Source organism: Oxyura jamaicensis, chromosome 4 (assembly GCF_011077185.1).
Source record: "Oxyura jamaicensis isolate SHBP4307 breed ruddy duck chromosome 4, BPBGC_Ojam_1.0, whole genome shotgun sequence".
In the NCBI taxonomy this organism is placed as follows: Eukaryota; Metazoa; Chordata; class Aves; order Anseriformes; family Anatidae; genus Oxyura; species Oxyura jamaicensis.
Window position 1 is genome coordinate 31,283,526 of NC_048896.1, and position 24,292 is coordinate 31,307,817.

Genomic DNA, 24,292 nt, shown 5'->3' on the forward strand with positions numbered 1-24,292 from the left:
TGGACCAGAGAAGCGAGATGAAAGTTCAGGGAAGCAGGATAAAAAGATTAGCCCTTTATCAAGGTTAGTCTCTGAGAATGTTTTCTGTAAAGCCTGTAAAATATTAAATGTTTTAGTATACTAGCCAGAGCAGTAAACATTCCGAAGAGTGTCAGATAAATATGTTACTTCCTGAGCAGCAGCAGTAGTTAATTTTCAAACAAACATAATCTGTATAAAAAATGGTGGGTGCGCATGCCGACGTACGCCACTGCCCTCTTATGGATCAGTGTTTGACTCTGCGTGGCTGCACTCCGCTGACGCCGGGACTGAAAGGAACAGAATTCCTGTTATATTTAAGCATTTATTCATTCCTGCTCCAGCCACAAGCAGGGAACTGCACGCTTCGCACAGTTTTACACGAGGAGACCTTCCTTCTTGAAACCCTTCAGTTGTTATGCACATACAGTTTGTTACTCAGTACAAGTTGTGCAGGGACCTAGCTGATGCAAAGGAGAGGTTGTGCTGGACGGAGAACCATTAAAAACACAGATTTGTGGTATGAGGCCCTCCAGTTACTTGATCTCTAGATTTCTACAATTATGATCTTAATTATTTTTTTGATTTGTTTTTGTGAAAACATTTTACACATTTTTGTGTACTCTGGAAGTTAGTTTTCAGGTAAAAACTTTTTTTTTTTTTTTTTCTTTTTTTTTCTCTCCAGTGTATGCTGTTTCTCTTCATTGGTCAGCCACTGGATAAAGGAGAACATGAAGGGCAGCAGGCAGAAGAGAACAGCAAAAGACAAAACGTCAGTAGCACAACTGGTAAACCTGATTTCTTATGAACCTGTGTTCTCTGTCCAGCAACCTTGGGTCAGTAAACCCACTATGTCCTCTGTGCTTCTTCCCTTTTGCTAATACTTTCTTGTTCTGCTGTAGGCCAACCACCCAACAGGCCTTCCTGCATCTTCAGCCCTCTCTGCCATCGCAATCATATTATTTTTCCCCTACACCCTACTGCAGTTCTTCATTTTTCTGTCACATTTCCAAGTCTCCTTAGTTCTTCCTCTGTCTTAAAATGCTAGACAGCATATGCTGTGCCTGGCTCTGAGCAACATTTGACTAGTTGGGAAGTTGGCAGGCCAACAAGAAGAGATAGTGACCTCTGCTGCACCTCCTTCTGTAGTGGGGGCATTCGATTTTGCTTGTTTCTGGATATGACCACTGCTTTCCATAAAAACTTATAGAATCTTAGTATCTTTACAGATGTTTTGTCAGGTTTTGCTAATGAATTACAAACAATTGGGAAGAGCGGCTGACAGATGCGCTCCGTGATCATTTGCATCTAGTTTCTTAGGAAATTTGACTAAGAAATACTATGAGATGTTTCAGAATAGGATTCTACTCATTAGCTTGCAAATCTTTTGAAATGTCCAGACGTTTGTAAACTAACACGCTGACAAGCAAAAGCACTAAATGCACTAAAGTACTGGAGTGACTGGAGGCTGAGTAGGGGACGCTCTGGCCTGAGGGAATAAACTTATGAATATATATTTATTTGTGGATTACATCCTCAAAATCTCGAGATGACTGCAAATCACATAATACTAAGGTAATAAGAATCATAGAACAAGGGTGTTAGATACTACCAAAGAGAAGAGTTACAGAAGACAGTGTTCTGAGGGAGTCATAGGCTGGAGTTTTAATTTTTTTTGTAGGTTTAGGAATGAATGTTAACAATATTATTTCTACTGAGAAGTACAAGCTAGCCTTTGTTTTAAGATCCACTTCTTCATACTAAACTGTTTTTATAGCTATTTTTTTGATGTTTCCCCATTTGTAACTTCCAGATTAGCCTATTTTTCCCATGCCACATTGATCTCAAGCACAGACCAGAAAGGTTAATCATATTTCCTCAAAAAATGACCCCCGGAGATGCAGTGGAGATTTCTTTTCAAGGGCAAAGCAAAACTCCCTGTGACGTCAGTTTAGTAAGAGTTTACCACTGATGCCCGTGCTGATGTTGCTGTGTTGCTGCCTTTCGTAGTAGCACGTACAACACATAGTGAAACATGGCCAGCTTTCTTCAGTCTCTGGTGGCAATGGGCAAGGATGTTCTTTGATGACTCTATTCCCTTTTCATGTATTTTTGGTTGGTTTTGTTTTGACAAGATGGCTATGCTGCAATTAGTGCTAGCTTTAAATTGCCTTGGTTACTGTTAGCGTGATTCTGATAGCAGGGAGCTTAGCGTGGTTGATAGCGATCCAGGCAGTTTGCTTGCAAACTGGGTTTTGTGCTGCCCCTGCTGCACTTCAGGTGTTGTGAACTAGTCGTAACTAGATCAATGACATATTTCCGACGAGGCAGGAGAAGTGGGTTGATGTGCTTTCAGTACATTTTGGCTTCTAGTTTTACAGCTTTATTCAGTATTCAACTAGGCACTTAGCTGAGAGCACAGACAATAGCTGCCTGGCTGCGTCTCAGACCTGACAAGACAGAGATGACATTTGAATTCTGATTACTTTCTACTTTCCTGTTTCCTTGAGGAGGATGTCCTTTGTGTACGGATTGGAAGTTAGCTCTCTGTGACAAAGTGAAGCTGAGATCCTACCTTTGCACATATTCTCTATTTGATGCTTTTACAATTACTTTTAAGTCACAATGAGGGAATATACAAAAGAAAAAGTGGATGTGACATTAAAGAATAAACGTATTTCAGATTCTCAGTGTTCAGGTGAGCTCTGTTATCTCACTGCGTTTTCCCCAGTTTAGTCACTGGAAGATATCTACTGGGCTTACAGGTTTATGATCTGCATAGCCTAGCTGCAGCATCCACTGCTGCATCTGCAGAAGAAATTCCTGTGAGGACAGTGTGCCAGATTCTCTGCTCAGCCCTTTCCTAGGTATCTCCCAATGTGATTCAGATCAGCTCTCCCGAAGATTCATACATGAATCAGGATGCAGTTTAAGAATTACTGACTGACCTAGACGTTCTGGAACACTTGCATGCTGTTTTAGTAGTTTGCTAGACTGTTAGCAAACTTTAAGCTGTTAAAAAGCTATTAATTCCCCACTTGCAAAGGCTGCATACGAGTCACAGGCTAAAACTTCTGGATGAGCTGACACCCGTGTTTCATGTGGGTGAGTAAACTGACAACCATATGAATGTTTAAATAGAATTACTGTGTTGCGGACCCTAGACTGAGATCAGGCAGAACTATAATCAAACATCTTGAGTAATAACGTGTTGGAGTGACTAAACTCCAGTTTTACCTTTGAGGAACACCGTGACAAATGTTTGGAGCATTCAAAGCACAAACAAATCAGATGAGTTACAGGGCCCAAACATTTTTTTTTTCTTCTTTCTAAATAGGCAAAAACACAAGATGATAAAGGATATTCAGTGTTCATGAAAGTTTACTTAGTCTCCATTACCACACCTTATTACATCATTACTATAGCATCTGAAAGAAGCTGAACGTCTGGAAACTGGATGTTTGGCATGTGTATGACTTGAGTGAAAAATTGGATATTTTACCAGAGGAGCTGGAGCTGCTGAGAAGAGTCAGAGGCACTTTTGCTTGTGGACGGTACAGAGGAGGGTTTGTTGTGGGCAATGAGAGAAGGTTGTATCTGTTACATCAGGTCTACGATTCCTAAATTCTGTGTTTTATTGTATTTTATATTTCTGGACAAGCTCCACTGTCTCTCTAAAATCCTGTGAGTCAAAGAGAGTCAGTAAGTTTCACAAATTGGAAAGGATCCACAGCACTGTGCTGTTTTATCTAGTGGGGTAAAATTACCCCTCACAGAGCAGGTATCCCTGGCCAAAGCCTCAGTGACCTACCCTCAACAAAGTGTCCTCTAAAAAGTAGCAGGCTGGAACCTCTGCCTGTCTTCACATTTTCACACCAAATCTATCTTCAGAACATGCTAGTAAGCACCCCCCTCAGTCTTTCTAGATGAGAAGTTTTCAAGTCCACTTAGAGGACGTCGAGTCCCACAGGCTCTTTAAAAGGTGATTTAGAAATGTTGTTTCTATTCTCATGCCAAATAATGTGTTGTTTGAGCAACTGCACGACAACATATGAAAACTCAGACATTTCTTCGGGTTTTAACAAACACCTAATTCTAGGTGTCTAATTCAGTTACTGGAAGGCTTCAGTGCGTTTACAGAGGTGTAACTCATAAAAACAGTTGTGCTTTTGTCGTTAAAGCACATCTAATGACACCTGTCATTAAAGCATAAGAATTATTTAGCAACCGCAAGACTATATCCAAAATGTCATTTGTATGTGGTTTTATGCTGAGTCCTGCAGTTCCTCCTACTGTCCAAATCAGGACATCTGTTGAAAAGCACCACACTTCCTTCACCTAGCTCTCCTCTGCAGTGAAATTTGGTCAGTTTGGATTTTGTCCCAGAACACAGCCTTGGTGTAGCTGTGCCATACTGCCGGGCTAAGGAGCAGGGGCTTGCAAGATGCTCCAGGATAGATAAGTGACATCTTTCTTTATGAAACTCTTGGGTTTTGTAGCTTGTTTGAATTCTAAATTAAGCCATTTCAGAATTTTCAGTGCTGCAATACTTTGGTAGCTTGCCAAAAAAAAAAAAAAAATCTGATAGAGCTGTAATGCTAGTTCTTAAAAGCCTGCTGAGCTAGTTTCTTCAAAAAGATTTACTTCCTTAAAATAGCATTTTCCTAATAAAAGTGCTTGCTGGGCAGAGCTATCTGACAAGCAAGTAGAATTATCAGCATGTTTACTTTTCAAACTTCTCTGCCACACTTACACAGTTCTGCCGTGATATCAAAAATACAAGTGATGCGATGGGTTTTGTAAGAGTTTGTTTATGAGGATATAAAAAATTACAGTATGTAATTTAAAATGTACCATGCACTAACAATTTAAAATGCACTAACACTTTCATTGAAAACTAGGGAAGGCAGCGGCCTTCCCCCAAGGTAAAGCAATTTTTTTTTTTGACTGAAGCATCCTTTTCTGGAAGGTACTGTCAGATCCAAAGAAAGCAGAACAAGTTGTCTAAAAGGTGCAGAAGCTCTTTTTACAGCTTCAGATATCTGCAGTTTCTGGTATACTTCAGGAAGGATATAAGACAGAGGTTTGGATGTGTTCAGTGTACCATCCATGTGTATTATTTTTGTCTGTGATGGGTTAGAAGCAAAGAGCAGGGATTTCCAGTGCAGCCTGACTCTCACGGAAAAGCCTCCTGTGTGGAGCACTGGAAAAGTCTGGATTGCACTGGGATGAAAGTAGGTGAATAAAGGGACAAGTTCCCCGCTGATTTTCTGCAGAGTCGCTGTCATTCTGCTACCACAGTTCTTTACAAAGGGGGGGAGGGGGGGAATCAAGACAAAAAAAAAAAAACAAAAAAACAAAAAAACAACAAAAAAACCTTTCCTTGTTTATAATAAGATTAAGAAAGTGAGATAAATTTATGGAGTATTCATGGCAGTACTTTGGATTTCTTTTATAAAGCTTGAGACTTGGCTTTTAAGCTGATGAAGACATTGAGACACAAAATGAATTCTCTGAGGCTTCTGGCGCTACAGGGCTATATAATCACTTTGGGATTGCCAAAGATTATTTTTTTTTTTTGGTAGATTTGTGTCACTTTCACTCCCACACATCTGGCAATGGACCTCTCTGCACTGGCTTAGTTGAAAATCTTATCTCATAGATCATTACTAGCAATAAATTCCAGCCTTTGTGCTTACTTATACTGTCCCACAGCCTAGAGTCAGTGATTTTGTAGAACTAGGAATTTGGTCTGTAAAATATTTACTCACTAAAAAAAAAAAAAAAAAAATCCTCAAAACCAACCCTCTAGCTCTTTCTTTGTGAAGCCAGCTCTGAAAATGTAAATCATATCAAACTGACTCTCAGGGCCAAAGAAAACAGGCAGCTGGATTCCATCCCTGTAGCTAAGAATCAGCCCTTAAATACTGCTTGAATATATACTTTATACGAGCTACAGTAAAACTCATTTTCGAGCATTATTTTCCCACGTGTCCCAGAAAACGCACACAGCAACTCTGCGTGTGGATGTGACTGGGACACAACAATGGGTACGTGTGCCAGAAACCTGTTAGCAAGCATCACTCCGAACGGCTCATGCAGCTCTACCACCATTCTTCTCGAAGGTCACTCCTACCCTGTAAACAAAGGATGTATTTTTAATCCACGTCACAGTCCTTAAATATAGCTAAGGCAGCTGTGGTCAGAACGGCTGTCAGCGAGTGGTCTGTGCGAGGTGTTTTCCTGGGTGCTAGTTCCCACTAGTCTGTGAAGATTTTTCTGGTATTGTGTTCTGGAAGCATTCTCATTTCTGATATTTATTGTGCTGTTCCTCTTTTATAGGACAGCGATGTGGAGCATGACGGCAGAGTTCCCTCATACGTTGAAGACTGCACCTGATGATGACAAAGACTGGAAAGAGAAGAGCAGGCAAGACAAATGAGGGGAGATAATGAGTGGCATAGATGTGGTTATTTCTGCAGGATAAATTACATGATTTGCTGGGCAGGAAGCAAAGGGACAATTCCCAGGACTAAACCACAGATCTCCAGTTTAGTCACCTGTCTCCTGGAATACCCTTCAGGAGCAGGACCAGGGTGAGCAATGACCAGAAACTATTGCAGAGGTGGTCTCTAGGTGTTGGGAGAAATGGTTCAGAGAAGCTGGAGATGCCGGGTACTCTGTAATATCCCTCCATTTCTGATCATCAGATTTCATAAGAAAAACTGGCAACTGGCAGATAGTTAAACCAGGATATTCTCCAAGAGTCCTGACAATCACTCAGGAGTAACTTACCTCAGCAAAAACATGGCAGAATAAACAACCAGGGTGTAAGTGACTTAGAATGCCTTCCCCTTTTGTTTTCATAGGACAGCAGGGCTTTGACTTTAGGTAGTGTTACAGTGTTACCATGCCACATGGTTGTTTAACCAAAATGCCAGCTTTCCCAGACAATAACCCAAGAACGAACTTTAACTGAAATTTTGGATTTTTTTTTTTTTCACTTTCCCAAGTGATTTCTCCTTCTGAGCGCATGGAAGCATGTTTATTAACCAGGCCTGATATGTATCCAAATACACTGCCATCCAGAATGAGCTTAGTGCATTACAACTGCTGCGGGAACTTTAACTCACTTGCATTGACTTTAGGAGGATTAAGTCAGGAACAATACTGTTTTAATGCCATTTTTTGTATTTACTTGGCAAATACTGTTGTCAATTTAAAGATTCCCATGGGAGGTGTCAAGAGGTCACTGAAATTTTCCCGGGTAAGGGAGGGAGAGCGGTTGAAACCTTGGCCTCCCTGCTGCTTCCTTCAGTGTTTTTTTTTCATGTCGTTAGTGCTGTACTCGGCACTTTTCTCCCAGCTTCCATTAGAAGGGGGAGTGAGTGAATATAAAAATGTTAGGGAGACATGGTGGCAAGAAACACAGAGAAGGCTTCCCTGCTGTTTTATTGGACTAATTCTAGGCCTTGGTAACAGTAAACTTCCAGTCACAGAAAGTGACTATGTTGCCCAGTATATACAAAAAACTCCCAGATGCTTTCAGCTCATTTTTTTTTTCCAGTTCATTTTATTATTCTACACAGTCTTCTGTCCAAGGATCGCAAAACCTTCTGACCTCTTTGTTATCCTATGGCAAGGAAATGCAGTTAGTTCCCTAAGGATCAAAAAGCATCAGGCTTTGGTTTCCAGATATGAGGTACCTGCAGTTTCCATGAACGTCAATTTAATTGCAAGTGAGCAGCGTATTTGTCACACACCGGTAAGACAGAAATGCAGAGTGGAGGGGCAAGGAGGGGAGAAACACCCCACATCCTACAGGCCTAGTATGTAAGGCTTCTCCATTTAAGCTGAAAATGCCTGAGATGAGGTACCAAAGACAGCTCTGTAGCTGAGTTAAAGGCAGCAGCTATCAGAAAAGATCTGTTTCAGACTATATGACTCCTCTAACAAGCCCCATATGACAGAACAAGCAGTTTTTCAATTCCTAATTTTTTAAACCGTCAGTCCCACTAATGAGAAGAACTACACATTCTCACAACTTTAGTGGCTGCAAAAAATTTGAGAGTTTTGCCAGCAAGTGAAAACAAAACCAGTGTTTATTAAGTCCATGAAGACTTGATTCATGCAAGAGAAATATTCTACACTACACACCTTGTGCTCCTCAGCAAGCCTGTTTCACTTCGGGTTCATACATAATTTGCTCTTACAGTCTCACACCGTCCTTGACCGATGAGCTTCAGGAACTATTACAAAGTGGTTTAAGTCACACCTCCAACTGTTGTGCCCCATCCTGCTGATGGAGATTTCACTGTGGCAGAGTAAGCAGAATGGAAGATGTGCTCAGATCCTCGCCAACCGCAACTGGGAGTCTGGTTACTTGCCTCAAACCTGCCTTCTCATTAAACAAAGATGCAGTGCTTTGTGCGTAAGTGTGAGGGTGGGCACGTTTCATTTTTCCAGTCTTTATAATCATCAGCAAAGGAAAGAAGAGGCAGCTGAGAGCAGTAGCATCTTAACAGATCATGGTGAGATTTGGCAGAATTTAGTTGCTAATCCCTTAACTTGCTTGAAGTTTTACTGGGAGAAGGGGGGCCTCGTCACAGTGCTCATCCATGCTCCACAGCTGTATGTAGGGCCAGATACTGGCACTGGTGGTAGAAAATGAGTGCACTACCCATTTGAGCAGACCAGTTAATGCAGTATCACTGCATAGTTAACAAATGCTGTAGGCCAGGATTGAACTGTGCTCCAATTCCCAGCTGGTAACACTTAACCCTGATGTCTGTTAAAGTCAGAATTTGCTGGAGCCTCTTCCTGGACAAACAAGATTGCCCAATGTAGAGAAAGCAATAGCGATCATCTGAGAAAAGGAAGCGCTCCAGGGAATTAAGTGAATACAGCGAGTTATTCAGGGCACTGCGGTCACTGACATACTGAAGTCCCCAGAAGAGGATACTGTACAGTGCAATCAGGCTTTCCAACAGCTGAAAAAAAGTACTGTATTCGTAATAGCTAAGAATGGCATTAGAGATGTTTTACTGCCGTGGAAAGAATTTTTCATGTATGTTTACTAATATTTAGAAGGCCTGTGTTTTTCTAACGCTTTAAGTCTCTTAAGCATGAAACACGAGAAAATACTAACATTTCTTACAATTAAAAAGGCATAAATCTATGGCCGCTGTAAGTCCAGACTCATGCTATAAAGAAGCTCAAATGCTATGGTAATCTTCACTTTTTTATCTTCCCTTAGAAAGTTTGAAGAACAAGGCTAAAATACTCCAAACTACAGTTTAAATTCTGAAAACTAATGTCAGCAGGAAAGGATCAACTAGGTGTGCTACAGTAATGGCAAATTAGTTGCATTTTATTATTGTCTTTTAGACAGCTTTATCAAGAGTTGTTACAGCTTAATACAGAGTTTAGAGAAACTATGACAGCTAGAGCAGTTTATAAAAAGGAGAATGTCTGACTTCAGCAATGATCGTGTTAGGATATAGCCCTACAATGGAGAGAGCTGTTGCTAATTATTAGGATGTCAAGTTTTCTGTCTTTTCTATATCCCTGTGAAGTCAATCAGTTACTCAGAAGAAGGCTATGTACCTCACTTTTTAAAAACTACTCTGATAAAATTTAAAATAGTTCTAGCAGCAGTAAAGCAACCAGCAATGAGAACTGTTGACTGCTGATGGGGAAACTGATAGAAGGAAAAAATAGCACCCCTGAAGTACTGCTGGAGATTTAAAATTTTATCAAGAGAACTAGAACTGCAGAATCTTTGCCTAAAATTTGAATTAGGAGAAGTTTTATTCTATATTCAGGAAACAGCAAAAATGCATGCTTCATCCCTTCCCCTAGAGAAGAGAGTACTGTTAGGACTGTCTGCAGGATACAGCAAAAAATGGGGTATGTCAAGGACCTGATTATCATTCCATTATACTTAGTGCACATCTGCATCAGCTCGAGCCACAATGCTATTTAAAACTGAACTTTATTTTCTCCTAGCTGACAATAGTCCCTAAGGGAACATCCATCAGCCAAGCAAAAGTGAGTCATGCAACACCCCAGCCTCACATTTGATTCAGTCCACCTCAGGGGGTGACTCGTGAAACAACTGTCACCGCCATCCTGAGGCTTAGCAAACTCTGCCTCGCAGGAGTCTTCTCACTGTGCAATCCGCCTGGTTTGGGCTGTCGGGCAGCTAAGGTGAAAAAAAAACTCTCCGAGCTTTTGGTTCTGTAAGTTTTAAAACTACGTAGTAATAAATTAAGTTAATGGAATTAGCTAAATCACATCTTGATTTAAAAATGTCCTGGAAATAAAACCTGGAAGAGTGCGCCAGATCACAGGTGCTGAAGGCAAACAATTTAGCAGCAGCAGCCAAACTCCTAAATATGTGTATCACAAGTAACTACAAATTAATATGTCTTTATGGAAGCAATTCAATTAAGGTTTTAGTTGCTGAAGAAGTGTTTTTAAGACTCTTGCACAAGCCAAGCGTTTAAATTGATAGAATTTGAACTGATGAACTCATCAGCTCAACTGGAAAACATATCAACTTGGCAAGGCATTTGAAGTGCATATTGCATTAACACACAAATTTAATTTAAAGGAAGAAGCTCTTTATGGATTTAAAAAACAGTATTTACATTCTGCAAATTGCTTCATCTCAACTGCTATGATAAAAATGGCAAAAACAAGTGTTCTCAAAACGGTAACAACCAGATCGTATTTTATGCTAAATCTTAGTCTACACGGCTCATGAATAAACAAGTTAAAATGAAAACTGAGAAAGCACACAATTCCTTGAGTGGGAAGAAGTTTAAAAGGATTGAAAACCAAATTTCTATGTTTGTCTTTGGTTTATCACTGCTAGCAAAATTAGTTAGAGCCTGGTTTCATTTGAGAGTTGATGAGGTGCTTTTAGTGGAGAAAAGTGTCAGTTAGAAATGTAGGCAGGGGCACACATTGCTCTCTGGCTGAGGGGAAGATTGGCACCAAATCCAAGCACACACAAGATCATAACTATGCTAAAAATGGCACATTTGGTTTTATTCAAAATTCCATGGAGTCATTAGGGGAAGCTGGGCATACCGCGCCCTTCTCCTCTTCTCCCAGGAAAATGTTTGCAACGATTTTGTGTTGGATGCAAGTGGTGAAGGTGTGCTCCATCTCTAGGATTCTACCTAGCTGAGTAACCTCTTTCTGCCTGTTTCTCTGTATTTTTGATTTGTCGGTAAATAGTTTGTGAACAGCAATGCGTTTATTTTAAACCACTGAAGATCTCTGTTTACGTGTAGAGGCTTCAGAAGATGGCATTGTACCAGGAAATACTTGTAAATTCTAGGATGTAGATGTAAGATCGTTTCCACACTGATTCTGATTTACCATCTATCAACTTCAGGACCTCACCCCCATCAAGTACCAGATCGCCTTGCAGCAATCTTTCCAGGCAAAGTTGTTACAATATGTTAAATAAGGCTTTAAAATTTCGGCTAAAAGCATTACTTCAGCAGACAAACTTATTTGCTGCGTCAATTTAAAATTAGGTCTTGGGGGATTTTCAAGGATATTCAGTATTGGTTGGCAGGTTTGAAGATTATTCTCCTTGAAAAGCTGTGCACAATCCATGCATATTTTGCAAATCATTAATTGATTAAAAGCTCTATGTCTACGAAGCTTGAAATCTGCAGATTGCGTCCATATTTATTACCAAATGCAAGCCAGTAATCTGCATTAAAAATGCATGTCAACAATGATGTCATTTCCATTTAAAGGGAATTCAACAAACTCCAACCCTTACCTTCAATCAGATTGTATTTCTTTGAGAAAATTCACTTCGGTAAAGCAGAAGCATAATGAAATATACCATACTTCTGCAAGGCTAATCCGTATTCTTATAAATTTAAGGGGTTTGGTCTTCCCTCCCCCCAAAAGGTGGAGAAAAACAGAAAAAGGAAAATAATGCATTCTTTATAAAATCTAAAGAGTTTATTTGCTAAATGTCACTATAATCAGTGGCTCCTGAAGATTATTTCACTCTGGCTAATCTATTCAAAGACAAGTGGAAAAAAAAAGGCGGGGGAAAAAAGAGAAGGAAAAAGAAGACAAGCAGCATAGGACAGAAGCAGCACTGTTTCCAGCAATGATCATGTTTCTCAGCAGAGAAAGCAACAGCTGCTTATCAAGTACATATGGATATATATATATATATAAAATATATATATACATTAAAGGTAATTCAGTATTTTCAGAGTTCTCGTTGTAGGTTCCCATGATACAGCTGAAATAGAATCATCTTGTCTTTATTCAAGAATTGGACACATTTAAAAAAAAAACACAAAACTTTTCAGTGGGCAAAACTTTAATAATCATAACACCATAAAACAATTAAAACAATTATACAAAAACCATGTACATATTTTAACAGTTCTAAATAATGTATATACTTGATTGCTCTTTGTGGAAAAGTTGACAGTTTTAGATTGTGACTGGTGTATTTTACAGCAGCAGAAAAAATATAATTTTTTTATTCAATAGGGCAGTTGGAAGTTTGACAGTTGATCTGATTTGTAACAGGTGACTTGTTGTATGGATAAGCCAATCAAGCTTTTCCACAGATAATTTGAAAACAACAAACCTAGCGTTGGCCTTGTTACTGCGTTGACAGGAGGAACAAGGAAATGTAGGTCAGAATTTTTATTTTCATTTTCTTCATTCCAGGGGTGGTAGACATCAAGCTATGAAACGTGAGCCAAAAGATGACAAGTATTACATAGCATTTGTGCCTGTAATATTTCATACCACCACCGCTGGCTGAGGGGGCCATGAGAGTTAAGAATTTAAAAACAAACAGGAGAAAAACCACCCCTTTCAACACTGTGCTATGTTATCATTGACCTGCTTGCAAAATTTGAAGAACTAAATAGCTGGGGTTTTGAGGAAGAAGAAAAATACCAGAAAAGTCTTCTAGCTCCAAATTAATTTTACAGTCTCAAAAACATAAAAAAATCCAAGCAGTTCAGTGACTGAAATACCAGTCTGCTTTGATTTAGAAACACCATTAAGATATTTCAGATGACACTGGTTAAAAAGTGACAGATGCCTTCAAAATACATTTTATTAAGATAAAAGCAAAGTACTCAAATTGGACCAGTAGATTAAGATGTTACTAAAATACAACCACAAGGGTCAATAAAAATGAATGATTTCTTTATGTACGTGTAAAGAAGGGCTACTTTAACTATAGACGTTAACAGCTAGACCTGGTACTTCCAGAACCCAGTAATCCTTCCAATTGCTTAGCCCTACCAGCCAACTGTTGATATGCCAAGAACTCTGGTTTTGTATCAGAACATCTACATTTATTCATCTCCTTATTTCTTTTTGAATTTGTGAGATTATTGTGTATTGTTTTTAAATTTTGAGCAATGAACACATATGCAGGTACACACAAGAGAAGTGTATAAGTATCTCAGATTAAAAGGCATGTTTTTCCTCTGTTTCATACAGTCACCATTCTTTTTTCAGTTCTTCTTTCTCCTGCCCCATGTTACATTTTCTGCTACGATTTGTTATTCCGCTGTGCAGACTTCAAAACACTGATATGTAAGACAGCACTAAGGGAATTCCTGAGTCAGGTTTATTCATCGTTATCTGCAAAAATCACAAGACAGGAAAAAGACAGGGTAAAAAAGGACGCAGAAGAGAAAAACAAAACAAAACAGAAACACACAACCTGGAGTTACAAAACAAATTAGAAAAAAAAAATAAGTACTTGAAGAGTATAAAACTTCTGAGATAGAAGCTCCAGAACATGCTTCTGTCACTTGTCCTCTATCGACCTTTACTAGCACAGGTATTTTGTTTAAATAACTGAAATGTAGAATTACTTTTTCTTTACATTTTCATATGCTACTACAGATTTGTAAAATACAGAATTAGAACCAAAGCTCTTAAAAATAGCCGCTTATTAATCAACATTTCACAAGATGAAAGTCAGCTCATTTTAATAGGATTCGCTCAGACCACAGCTTACAATTTGTATGCCAACATTTTCAGAAAATCGCCACTTAAGCCTTTTAGTACTACCTTTAAAATATCCTTAAAAGGCAAAATGCCAAGGAAAAGCAATTGGTAACACTGTAGTTACCATTTTCTTCCTGTTCTCTATTGCCAGTCCTCTGAATGGTTGATTAACAAATTACTACAATTTATCTTTCCAGTGAAATAAGCAATTGTGTCTGAAAAAAATATTTTTCAGACCATTTTCTGTCATTCTTCTATTATTCAGGATTAAAACAACACGGTACTGGTTATTCTGGCTGAACAGTTCTGTATCAGTAGCGAAGAAAAGCAGGGAATATATAAACAGTAATTTATTCTAGAAATATATGTATATATTTAATGGTTGTGTTTTTAAAATTAGTTTAAGACTTTTTTCCCCCAAGCATTTTTATATAAAAACCTAAGGAAGCTATAATTATTCGACCTTTATTCACTTGCTATTGCAACATACTTGTAAAAGAAATTAAAAGATGCAATCTGTTCTAACCTAGGGAGGCTCCCAGCAAAGATAAATTCTCTTCATGCATTACTAAGCCACTTGAAAACTAAGATGGATCATATCTCCACACCAATTTATTCTGGGAAATTACAATTATAGCATAAAGAGTTACGTGAAGTTTTATTTTCTGAGAATTATTGATCCTGGTTCAACACTGAAACTCATTAAAAGTAGCTTTGGAAAGAAAAATATTTTAGCTAAGAACTCATTAATTCCTAAACAAAATCATTTTTAATTTTGAAAATTTTATTCTAGACTTGCATCTTCCCAACCTACATAACTGTTCTACAGAAATTAAATAATTATACTCCACCTTTCACAAGTCATCTATCATTGCGGTTTACTGTATATGAACATAATGTTAAATCAGAGTAGTCAGCATGCTTAATCAAAGTTTGCATTGCATTTTGTTGCAGGAATAAAATGTGTTTTGTGGATTTTTTTTTAAATCAACTCAGCTGATCAGTGTAACAAAGCAGATACATGTTTTTAACGTATATTATAACCTTTGTATATAACCAAGAACAAACATAAGACAACCCCTAATGGCCAGGATAGAGTGAGATTACCTTCCTGGTAGGCTCCATCTGCCATGACTAGGTGAAGTATTTTGGCATACAGGTGTTTGTGTTCATTTCCCAAAATAGTCTGAACTATGGTTGAACACGTGTCAATATTTTCATCTTCATCTTCATGTATAGCCTGGGAGAAAGGACAGTCCATGGGGCCAAGCTTAAAATGAGTTTACAATTACATAGTTCAAACTTATTAAATGCAGTCTATTGTTAAATCCAAAGCTTTCCTCTTTAATCTACAAGCATGGCATTTTCTATGTTAATATTATAGTACGTTGAAACAGAATAAAAGACTAAAAGAAATAAGCATTAATTTTAGTCACACAGTGCAAGTAGTTACTGGCACAGCTCTAGATACATTTATCTTGTTTCCTAAAACATTTTCCACTTCAGCTTATTCCACAAACCTTTATTTTATCATAAACTTCAATGAATTTCTCAAAGCCTATTTCCTGCTCCAGGTTATATCTCAGCTCTTCCAAATGGCTGAATACGCTATCACATTCTTCACATTCACTGGCAATTTCTCCATCACTATTATCTGTAAAGGAAAAAAAAAAAAAAGACAGTTAAAAAGACCACCAACACCAGAAAATTCAATTTTCCTTCAATCTTCATGTTGTCGTCTAAATTTGACATCCACACAACCAGTAAATCTAATAAAAATGCTAAGCTCAGGAGCACTAAATGATGGAGGGCAGATGTTCTGAAAAACCTGCAATGAAATTGGAACAGTCTATGTCTTGACAGCCAATAAATACCAAATCCCAAGTGGGAAGCATCTAGCCAGCTCCTCTAAAACTCCACTGGAAGTGTCCTGGTTGTGACTGGGATAGGGTTAATTTTGTTCATTGTAGCTGGTATGGTGTGTGGAGCTTTTGCTTTACATAGTAAAACGTCTTTTATCTCAAGCCACAGGTTCTTGCACTTTTACCTTTCCGATTCTCACCCCCATCCTCCACGCTGGAGGGGTAGTAAGCAAGCGGCTCTGTGGTGCTGAGCTGCCTACTGGGGTTAAACCACAACAGATGGTTAGTCATAAGGGTATTCATACTGAATGAAACAAAGTAGCGGCCTCAAAGCAGGTTTTTATTTACCAAAACAATGTTGGAATTCAACACAACCATTCCATGTAACCATTTTTGAGGTGCAACTCATGTACGTATGGTTCAGTGGCTGTCCTGTCCTGCTCTAGGAGCTCCTTAAGAAAGCAGATGTCTTCTACCAGAAAATAAGGGTGTGTGTATTTAGAATCATCTATTTAATTTCTGCACTGACATTCATCTTGTTCCATGAAGCAAGTCTAGAAAACACAGTATTAATTTAGCTACAAAGTTCTTTCTTCGTTTGTCTATGAATGAGCGCATCTCCTTTGTGAAGCGAATTCAGTATGCCAATTTGTGTGGTAAGATGTGAGAGAAAAATCAAGATGATTTTGTGTACACACTACAGAAAGAAAGTAATGCTTACAAATAGGTTTATAGGAGTCAAATATCAGGTAAGTTTAAGAAAATGAGATCTACTTAACGATATAAGGTAGAATCCCTATATAAAATCCTATTAGCAAATATGTTATAAAATGCAAACTGTTTTCGCCCGAGGAAAATATGTCCTCAATAAACATTTAAATTATGAGAGGATTTATCTATACAGGAGGAAAAAAGGCAACTTTTTAGATATTGGAGCTTACATTATCAACTCTTTACTAAAAATAACAAACCCAACAAACAAACTAGCAACAAAGCATTACCTGACAGGTCAAAGACTTCTTGGCTCAGTTTTAAAGCTACCACTTTAAATTCCTGATTGTGACTAGACAAAACTATAATTCTGACTAAATAGTATCCCTAATTCAAGTATGAATAACCACATCAATAACAAATTATTATTGAAACCAAAAGGAAAATTTGTATATGAGTTCAAAACCCATGAACTGATTTCTAATACCGTGTTTAACTAAAGGATCTTGACCAGATTTGATTTCAAGTTCTATCTGTTCCCTTGAAGTTCTTTCCCCATCAATAAAGAAGCCTGCAATTCCTATGAAATATCATGAATCTAGAAGCTGGGACACTGACACCAAATACCGTAACACTTGTGACAACCACCACCACCACCAAACAGATGGCACTGTATTTTACCACTGTATATTATCAACATTCTCAGAAATGAAGGAAAATGGCATTAACTAAGTTTATTTTATTTTAAAGTACTTCCTGAAATGTATTATATAGATAATATCTTAGAGGAATATTCATAGATTTTCTGATTGAATGTTGTTGTTAATAAACCAGAATGACACAAGCTATGGCTCAGATTAATTATTGGCTGTATACATCTTTTTATACCTATATTTCTAAATGCACCTTATTTTAAAGCAGTGCTAAAATATTTTAACTTCAACCAGAATTTAAAAAACAGAACAGAACTTTCAGTATGCCATTGTGTATCGCTAATGCAGACCACTACGAGCAGTGATAAGGTTTTCTCTCTTTTTTAGTTTAACTGCATTAATAGCTATTTTGGGTTGAGGACAAGTTTAATAATTTCATGTTCCTTTTGACTCCCTGTTAAATTACTTAATTGTAAACTGGATCCCAGATAATCCAGTCATGTCAGTTGCTCTTTCTTTTTCACTCTTACATTGCAGTCATAAATTATTCAAAAATACGATGTGCAGAAAGTCTTTGATCTTCATTGAAGACAGGTTTTAGGCAAGTAGAGAAAAAATGATTTATGATCAGTGCCTAACAAATAGTCACCATTTAATCTGCAGCATGAATGTTGGTTGGATGTTGACCTTAACATTCAGAAAAATCTATATATTGTCTTTTTTTTAAACTTCTGTATAAAAACTATTAATTAGAGCTGTATTTCACTATAAGTATAAAAATCCAAAAAACGTCTTCTGTGTTTGTCTTGTTAATATCAATAAATAGCTTATAAAACAGGTATTACAGAAAAGTAATTACAGGTATTACAGTCAGGTATTACCTGACTGCCATTCTTCATTAAGTGCACTTTCGCTGCTGGGGTTATTTTCATCTCCTTCATCCAGCTCTGTACCATTTGTTATGCATTGGATGACATTGGCTTTTAAAGTAGACTCTTCCTCTTCACTTAATTCCTCACTAGGCTGCTCCCTAAGTAATTGCTCCATTGAGGCCCGGAGTTCCTGCAGATCTGTATCTGCCTCCCCAGACATGCTAGAAGAAAGAGACAAAGATTATGTAAGTAACACTTTACCAGACAAACTCTATAGAAAGTGTTGTCTTCTTCTGTTAAGCCAACAAACTGGAAAGCCAGTGTAGAAAAAAAGAGACAAGCATTTGCATATACAAGGCTAATTCTTTTCCTATGGCCAGTAGCCTAATAAAGGAAATCAGCACTTCCCATAGATCTTTATGTCCTCAGTCCAACAGAGTAGCAAAGGACTAGCACAGGCACATAAAGGAAGAATATATGGTCAAAACAAAACTAATTTTTGTAGTAACACTGCTGATAGATAGGTACGAGTTATATACCATAACCCCTAGCCTTAGTAAGTTTCAGGTGTCCAGTTCTAAGACGGCATGAAATTGGTTGTAACTGGTAATCCCACGAATAGAAGAAGCTAAATATTCTGCTAAGTGTTACACTTAATAACACAACTGAAAAAGCAACTAGGCGTGGTTTGGATACAAGGACACATAAGCTTAATTTGTAGCAACAGGAAAGATAATGGTATTGTCTTGTTTCTAAGTCGCATTGAACAAATGAAGAAAATTTACGATGAGGAAACAAAGGATTTATAGTACCTGGATGCGAACCAACATTTACACACTATAAGGAAATGCTGCAAAGAAATGAGAACTAGAACAGAGATTAAAATGTCTGGAGCAAAAATAGATCTATACCTCATCAGAAAAGATAGACTAGATGATTTTAATCTCTGCAAACTATCCAAGCATCAAGTAATAGTCAAGACCCTAGGGTCAGATTTTGAGGCCTCTGGAAGAATTTGGGGGAATTTAAGGACATCCTAATACAACAGCAAGAACAAGAGATAAGCAGAGATTCCCAGAACATAAAAATAAAAGATATATTGAAGAAATTATGATTTCTATAAGAGTGGTGGCCATCAGCTTTGATCATTTTCAGGGGAATGCAAGAAGAAACAGGAAAAACAAGAATAAATAGGACAAACCATTAGCTTCACAGTTCTCTGAACAAAACTGAGAGCGAATGGTGATTCAAAACAAACTTGCAATACAGAATTTTTAAGATTTGGATTAAAATTCCATGCTGGTGTATAGTGTATAATAATGTCTAACCAAAAATATTCTTGATATAAGGTGCTTCTTGAAATATTTTATAATCATATTACACTCACTTATCCTCAGAATCAGAGGGTCCTTCTTTGGCTTGTTCATCTTCTGTATCATCTATTTCGAGATTATGTTGATGCTGTACATCTGCTACACTGGGAACATCAACTAATGTTCTGTACAGTTTGTAAAGATCTGGAAGCGAACACGTTCTCAACATCTGCAAAGGTAAAAGAAAACATCGTGTTTAGTTACAATAAAACAAACAAACAAACAAAACAAAAAAATCCACAACGGTCTGAGGTTACAAGTTGCTTTAAACTCTGAAATGAAAAAGGATGAAAAATCAGAGTAATTTTAAAAATAAAGATGTGTCCAGCACAGATGCGTGTACCTATTGAAAGCTTGACATCTTGAATTTTGCCTGTCAGCTAAATGAAAATTATTCCTTCTACCTTTACAGGTTACAGTGACCGAAAAGTTTAAGGAACATAAACTGACATACAGATTCTGTTTTTCTGCAGATTTTTTCATTATCTTCAAGACTGTTTAAAGAAAAGGAACACTGTAGTAGATAATATATATGCAATTAACATACATACGTTGTAAGCAATCGCCTAAAACACTGTTTAGAACCATTGTGAGTAGCTGACAAAAGGAGTTATTTTTTAAAATTACAGCTGATATTTCTCAAGATTGGTCACTGAAAACAGTTTGCTTTGTGGCATATTTCAAGGCAGTTTCATAGTATTAGAACCAAGTTTAAAACACTAATTTGTTGCAGGGGAAATATGTTCAAAGCAACACTGAAACAAAGGCACCTTGTTTGCTCATTGATCTACCCATCTCTCTTAGGAAGTCTAAGAACCCCAAAAGAATACTAAATATTCACCACTGTAATAAAAAAAAGCTAGATCTAATCTGCACTAAGAAGTTTTGCCAATAAGCTTTACCTTCCTTCAACATAGCTCTGAATACATCCATGTTCAGTATTTGCTGCTAGTAGAAAGCCCTAAATTACTTCCTCAGCACTGTTCTCTGCTGCAATTTATACCTACTCAGTGTAGTAATACAGATGCTCTAATATGTCCTGTGTCCTCTAGTATGTCTGTGTCCACTGTCAGCACATGCCAGAATATTACTGACATCACAAGAATTACCATTCTTTTTGACTACAGCTGCCAAAGGGAAGGAACAATTAGAAGACTGAATTTGCCCCATCATCTGAAAGCTTCCAGGTGTTCTGAAAATGCCTCTTTTCCTATTAACCTACCCCTGTTAGACTCAGTGTCCCAGCTGTAGGCAGCTCTGTATGCTAACTGCCCTGCATCCTGCTAATAAGGTTTTATGAGCATCTGAGGATGACCTGCAGCAGGGGTATAGTTGGGGAGTTCCTAAAAGTTAACATTCACAGTCATTGGAAAGAAGTTCTGAACTTCCTCTTGTTGCAGTCAAATGAGAAAAGGGAATTTATTGCTCTATTTTGTTTTCAGCAAGTCTACTGCAGCAGTAATAGAAAAACATCTGCTGCTTTTCTCCAAATTCTCTATTATGTAGAGCTCATCTGGTACTGCATTAACAATTCTGACAAACACTTATGGCCAAAACACATGCCAAATATGCAGTAACATGACATACCGAGATGGGTCATAATGATACACTGAAGAGCTTCATTATAAAGCATATCCACTACTCTCTAAGTTTGACAAGGGTATAAAGACTGTTCGTTCTGCACCTAATGAGGAGTTAACTCTTCTGTATTATCTAACTGCCAGATATACTGCTTCATAAGCTAGGGATTTTAATAACAGACTAACACTTGAGGAATCACAATAAGAGTCATAAACCCATTTATGTGAATATATAAATCTGTGAAAATCATCTCTTTGTAGCTTGTCAAGAAACGATATTTTTCTAAAGATGCAAATACCGCTGTCCCTGATATGATTCCCAGCAATTCATCAATAAATAGGTGTTTTTCAATATTCGATTAATCAAGTAGTGGAACTTCTGTTCACACACTCACAATAATGTGAGTCAAAAGCAGCGCTCTTATATATCTGGCATTCCAGCAACTGGAAGATCCTTTACTTTGTATTGACCGAACACAACACAGATGTGGAAATTTCCAGAGAACCGTCACCCACGTTTCTGCAGAAAGCACCTCTTCTATTTCACACTTGGCACTTCAGAACCTCGGCAAGTATTGCATAGTCCTGGAAGTCTGTTTCATCTAGTAGTTCCACAACTATTATTAAAATATTTTTAATTCATTTCATAATCACATTCCACCATACAATACTCATTTTACAAACTTTGCTGCTCTGTTCAGCACTTACGTATATGATGGCAAAGTAGTACTAAGTTTCCAAAATTGTGCAAAAGGGAGAAAGAAGGTATAGGTTAGCAATTTTCCTCAAGAACTGTCTCAGTTGTATTTAGAAAAGCGGTGGCATTCCTCCATAAACACTCTGGACAAAGAATTCTGAAGAGTGAAACCAGAGACTCACAATGCTATGTGAGTCTGGCTCGTACAATGAGCACAATGCAGTCATATCACATGGCAGATGTGATTAGACAAATACAAACATCTGCTTAAACTCTTATGCCATCTGCTCTAGCCTCACGAAGCCTCAATAAGAAAATCAGAAAAGCAAACATTACTATAGAAATAAAGGTATTCTTTTTTTTAACTTGCCTTTGGGTTGTTTGCATCAAACAGCCCTGTAGAAAGTCCAATCAACAAAGAACTTTTGCCTTTATTTTTTGCTGGTGATACGGAACGTGAACGAGGCACGAAAGGCTCTTCCTGCGAAGACTGAGCTGACAGAACCGGTGAGGCTGTTGGTACAGCTGGGGACTGCATTACCCTCTGGAATAATGGTTCAGGCTGCAGTGAGTCACTGGAACAAGTTTCTGATGTGGTACACAAAAGTCGAATACAAATTTAAATTGATTTAAAACCACAAGCTCTTAAGCAAAAAGTAACTGAACTGAGAAAAACTAATTTCTGTTGCACATTTAAAGGAGAAAATAGATCACACTCTAAGAGTATGAAAATCTGTTTAGATTATTTTAGTAAATGCATCATAATGTGACATTCTCCCATTTATCACTGAGAATATACATCCCTCAGCTACTGTCTATTCTATTCTCATGCCTTCTTGTTTATCAGTATCCAATCTGTGCCTGAAATTATGGCTTCATCTATTATCATCTGTTGCTTCTTCCCTTATACTAGATTTCTTCAAAATTATCCCAGTATAATGTGCTCTGACACTGGAAAAAATGTACAGTTTGCTTAATGCACCAGTAAATAGATGGAATAGTACAACCAATGATAATCCAAAGTATTGCAGATATATTTTCTATTCTACTATAAAAATATGTAGATCTCCTGGAATTAGTTGAAGGACCTCTAAGAGCAAGCAATTTTTTGCAATAAAGATAAAAAATCATCACTAAAATTTGTTTAAAATATCTTTTAAATATCCAAGCTGCGTTTCAACATTAGGTATGTCTATAAACAAAGCAGCACTTTACCAGATTTCATAACACTTCAAATAGTCATTACAAAAGGTCATAACATTCAGAAACCTGATATTCACTTGTAAGTATCAAAGCATGGGCTATTTCCCTGTATATACATAATGTAGCTTTGTCGCTACCTATTTTCTTCAAATATGCAGCAAATATAACACACGTAATTTATCTTCCTAATCCATCAGAAATCTGCCTTACAGAAGTATGAACCGAAACAGAAAATGAAAATAGAAAACCTGCTTTTTTAGCGTTAGCGAAGAAGTGAGAAGGGATGGCTCCGGTGCTCTGTACCACCAGTTACAAAACAAGAGATTTCAACTGACCTTCTGGAGCTTCTTTTTGTGGTTGCATCTTGTCAAGCGCTACTTTCTCAGAAGCTCCCTCATTTCTTCTGTCATGTTGTGCCCTGCTATAAAATACAACACCCAGGGAAAAACACCATTTAAAATAGTCATTAGTCTACTGACAAGATCCTCACCCACCAAGAGCAGTAAAACTAACATGGTAGGCAAGCAATGAAGCTTTAGCTAAGCTTAACATTGTAACTGAAGTATCCAAATCCTCCTCAGTTAAAATTAGTTGTTTGAACTCAAGAGAGGGATCAAAAGAATAACTTACTTATCCTCTTTTTCTTTTACCCACACTTCATTAACAGTGATGGGAAATTCCTTGCTCTGTTGCTTTTTATTTTCTTCTGTTTCTTCCAACATCTCTGCTTCCAGATCATCAGGCTCTAAAATTAATGAAGTCATACACCTCATTAAAAATGAACCCCAAACAAACAAAAAGACAGCAGAGACTTTATGTTTTAAGATTACATTAAAATACTTGATGTTAAATATTTCTGCATTCTGCAGAAACAACTGAAATTTTGTAGCTCCAGAGCTGAAGTTTGGCTCTGATACAAGAAGATTATCTTCAAGCTCCAAGGAACTGTCTTCTAAAAATCTCAGCAACTTTCCCCCATAAGTCATCACGGTGCTGGTATCATACAGGGAAAAGATCCCAGCACAATTGGTGTGCAGAAACAAAAGGAATTGAAGCTGTTTAGAATTCCACTTCTTCAGAGAGTTCTCTAGAAGCATGTAAGTTTTTGGAAGTTAACAAAAATATGTCAGTGAATCAAATTACTATACAAGCATAGAAAATACCTGATCCTACCTAAAACGCATTATAACAAATTGAACTTTGCCTATGGGAAGATATATAAGTCTACAGTATACTTTCCTCATTGAATTGGAAAACAGATTGTCATTAGATTTGCTAATTAAATGACTTAC

At 37.6% G+C, this 24,292-nt stretch overlaps 1 protein-coding gene and 1 long non-coding RNA gene across 11 annotated transcripts in view; one reads left to right on the top strand and one right to left on the bottom strand.

Moving 5' to 3' along the window:
• LOC118165962 lies at nt 1-24,276 on the top strand. Its single transcript, XR_004750294.1, has 4 exons — nt 1-63; nt 704-878; nt 6,361-6,614; nt 23,870-24,276. It is a non-coding gene; the product is annotated as an uncharacterized LOC118165962 (long non-coding RNA).
• Nucleotides 12,368-24,292, bottom strand: part of NEK1 (NIMA related kinase 1) — a 41,876-nt gene continuing 29,951 nt past the window's right edge. For 8 of the 10 annotated variants that reach the window (XM_035324414.1, XM_035324409.1, XM_035324416.1 and 5 more), the window contains 8 exons: nt 23,631-23,745; nt 23,336-23,421; nt 22,168-22,385; nt 19,535-19,689; nt 18,157-18,368; nt 15,570-15,703; nt 15,157-15,289; nt 12,368-13,677 (listed from right to left, as the gene is read on the bottom strand). In XM_035324414.1, coding sequence (XP_035180305.1) covers nt 13,664-13,677; nt 15,157-15,289; nt 15,570-15,703; nt 18,157-18,368; nt 19,535-19,689; nt 22,168-22,385; nt 23,336-23,421; nt 23,631-23,745 — 1,067 coding nt within the window. In that variant the 3' untranslated portion in view covers nt 12,368-13,663. The remainder of the gene's footprint in view (nt 13,678-15,156; nt 15,290-15,569; nt 15,704-18,156; nt 18,369-19,534; nt 19,690-22,167; nt 22,386-23,335; nt 23,422-23,630; nt 23,746-24,292) is intronic. The other 2 variants (XM_035324408.1, XM_035324417.1) reach the window with 1 other exon arrangement.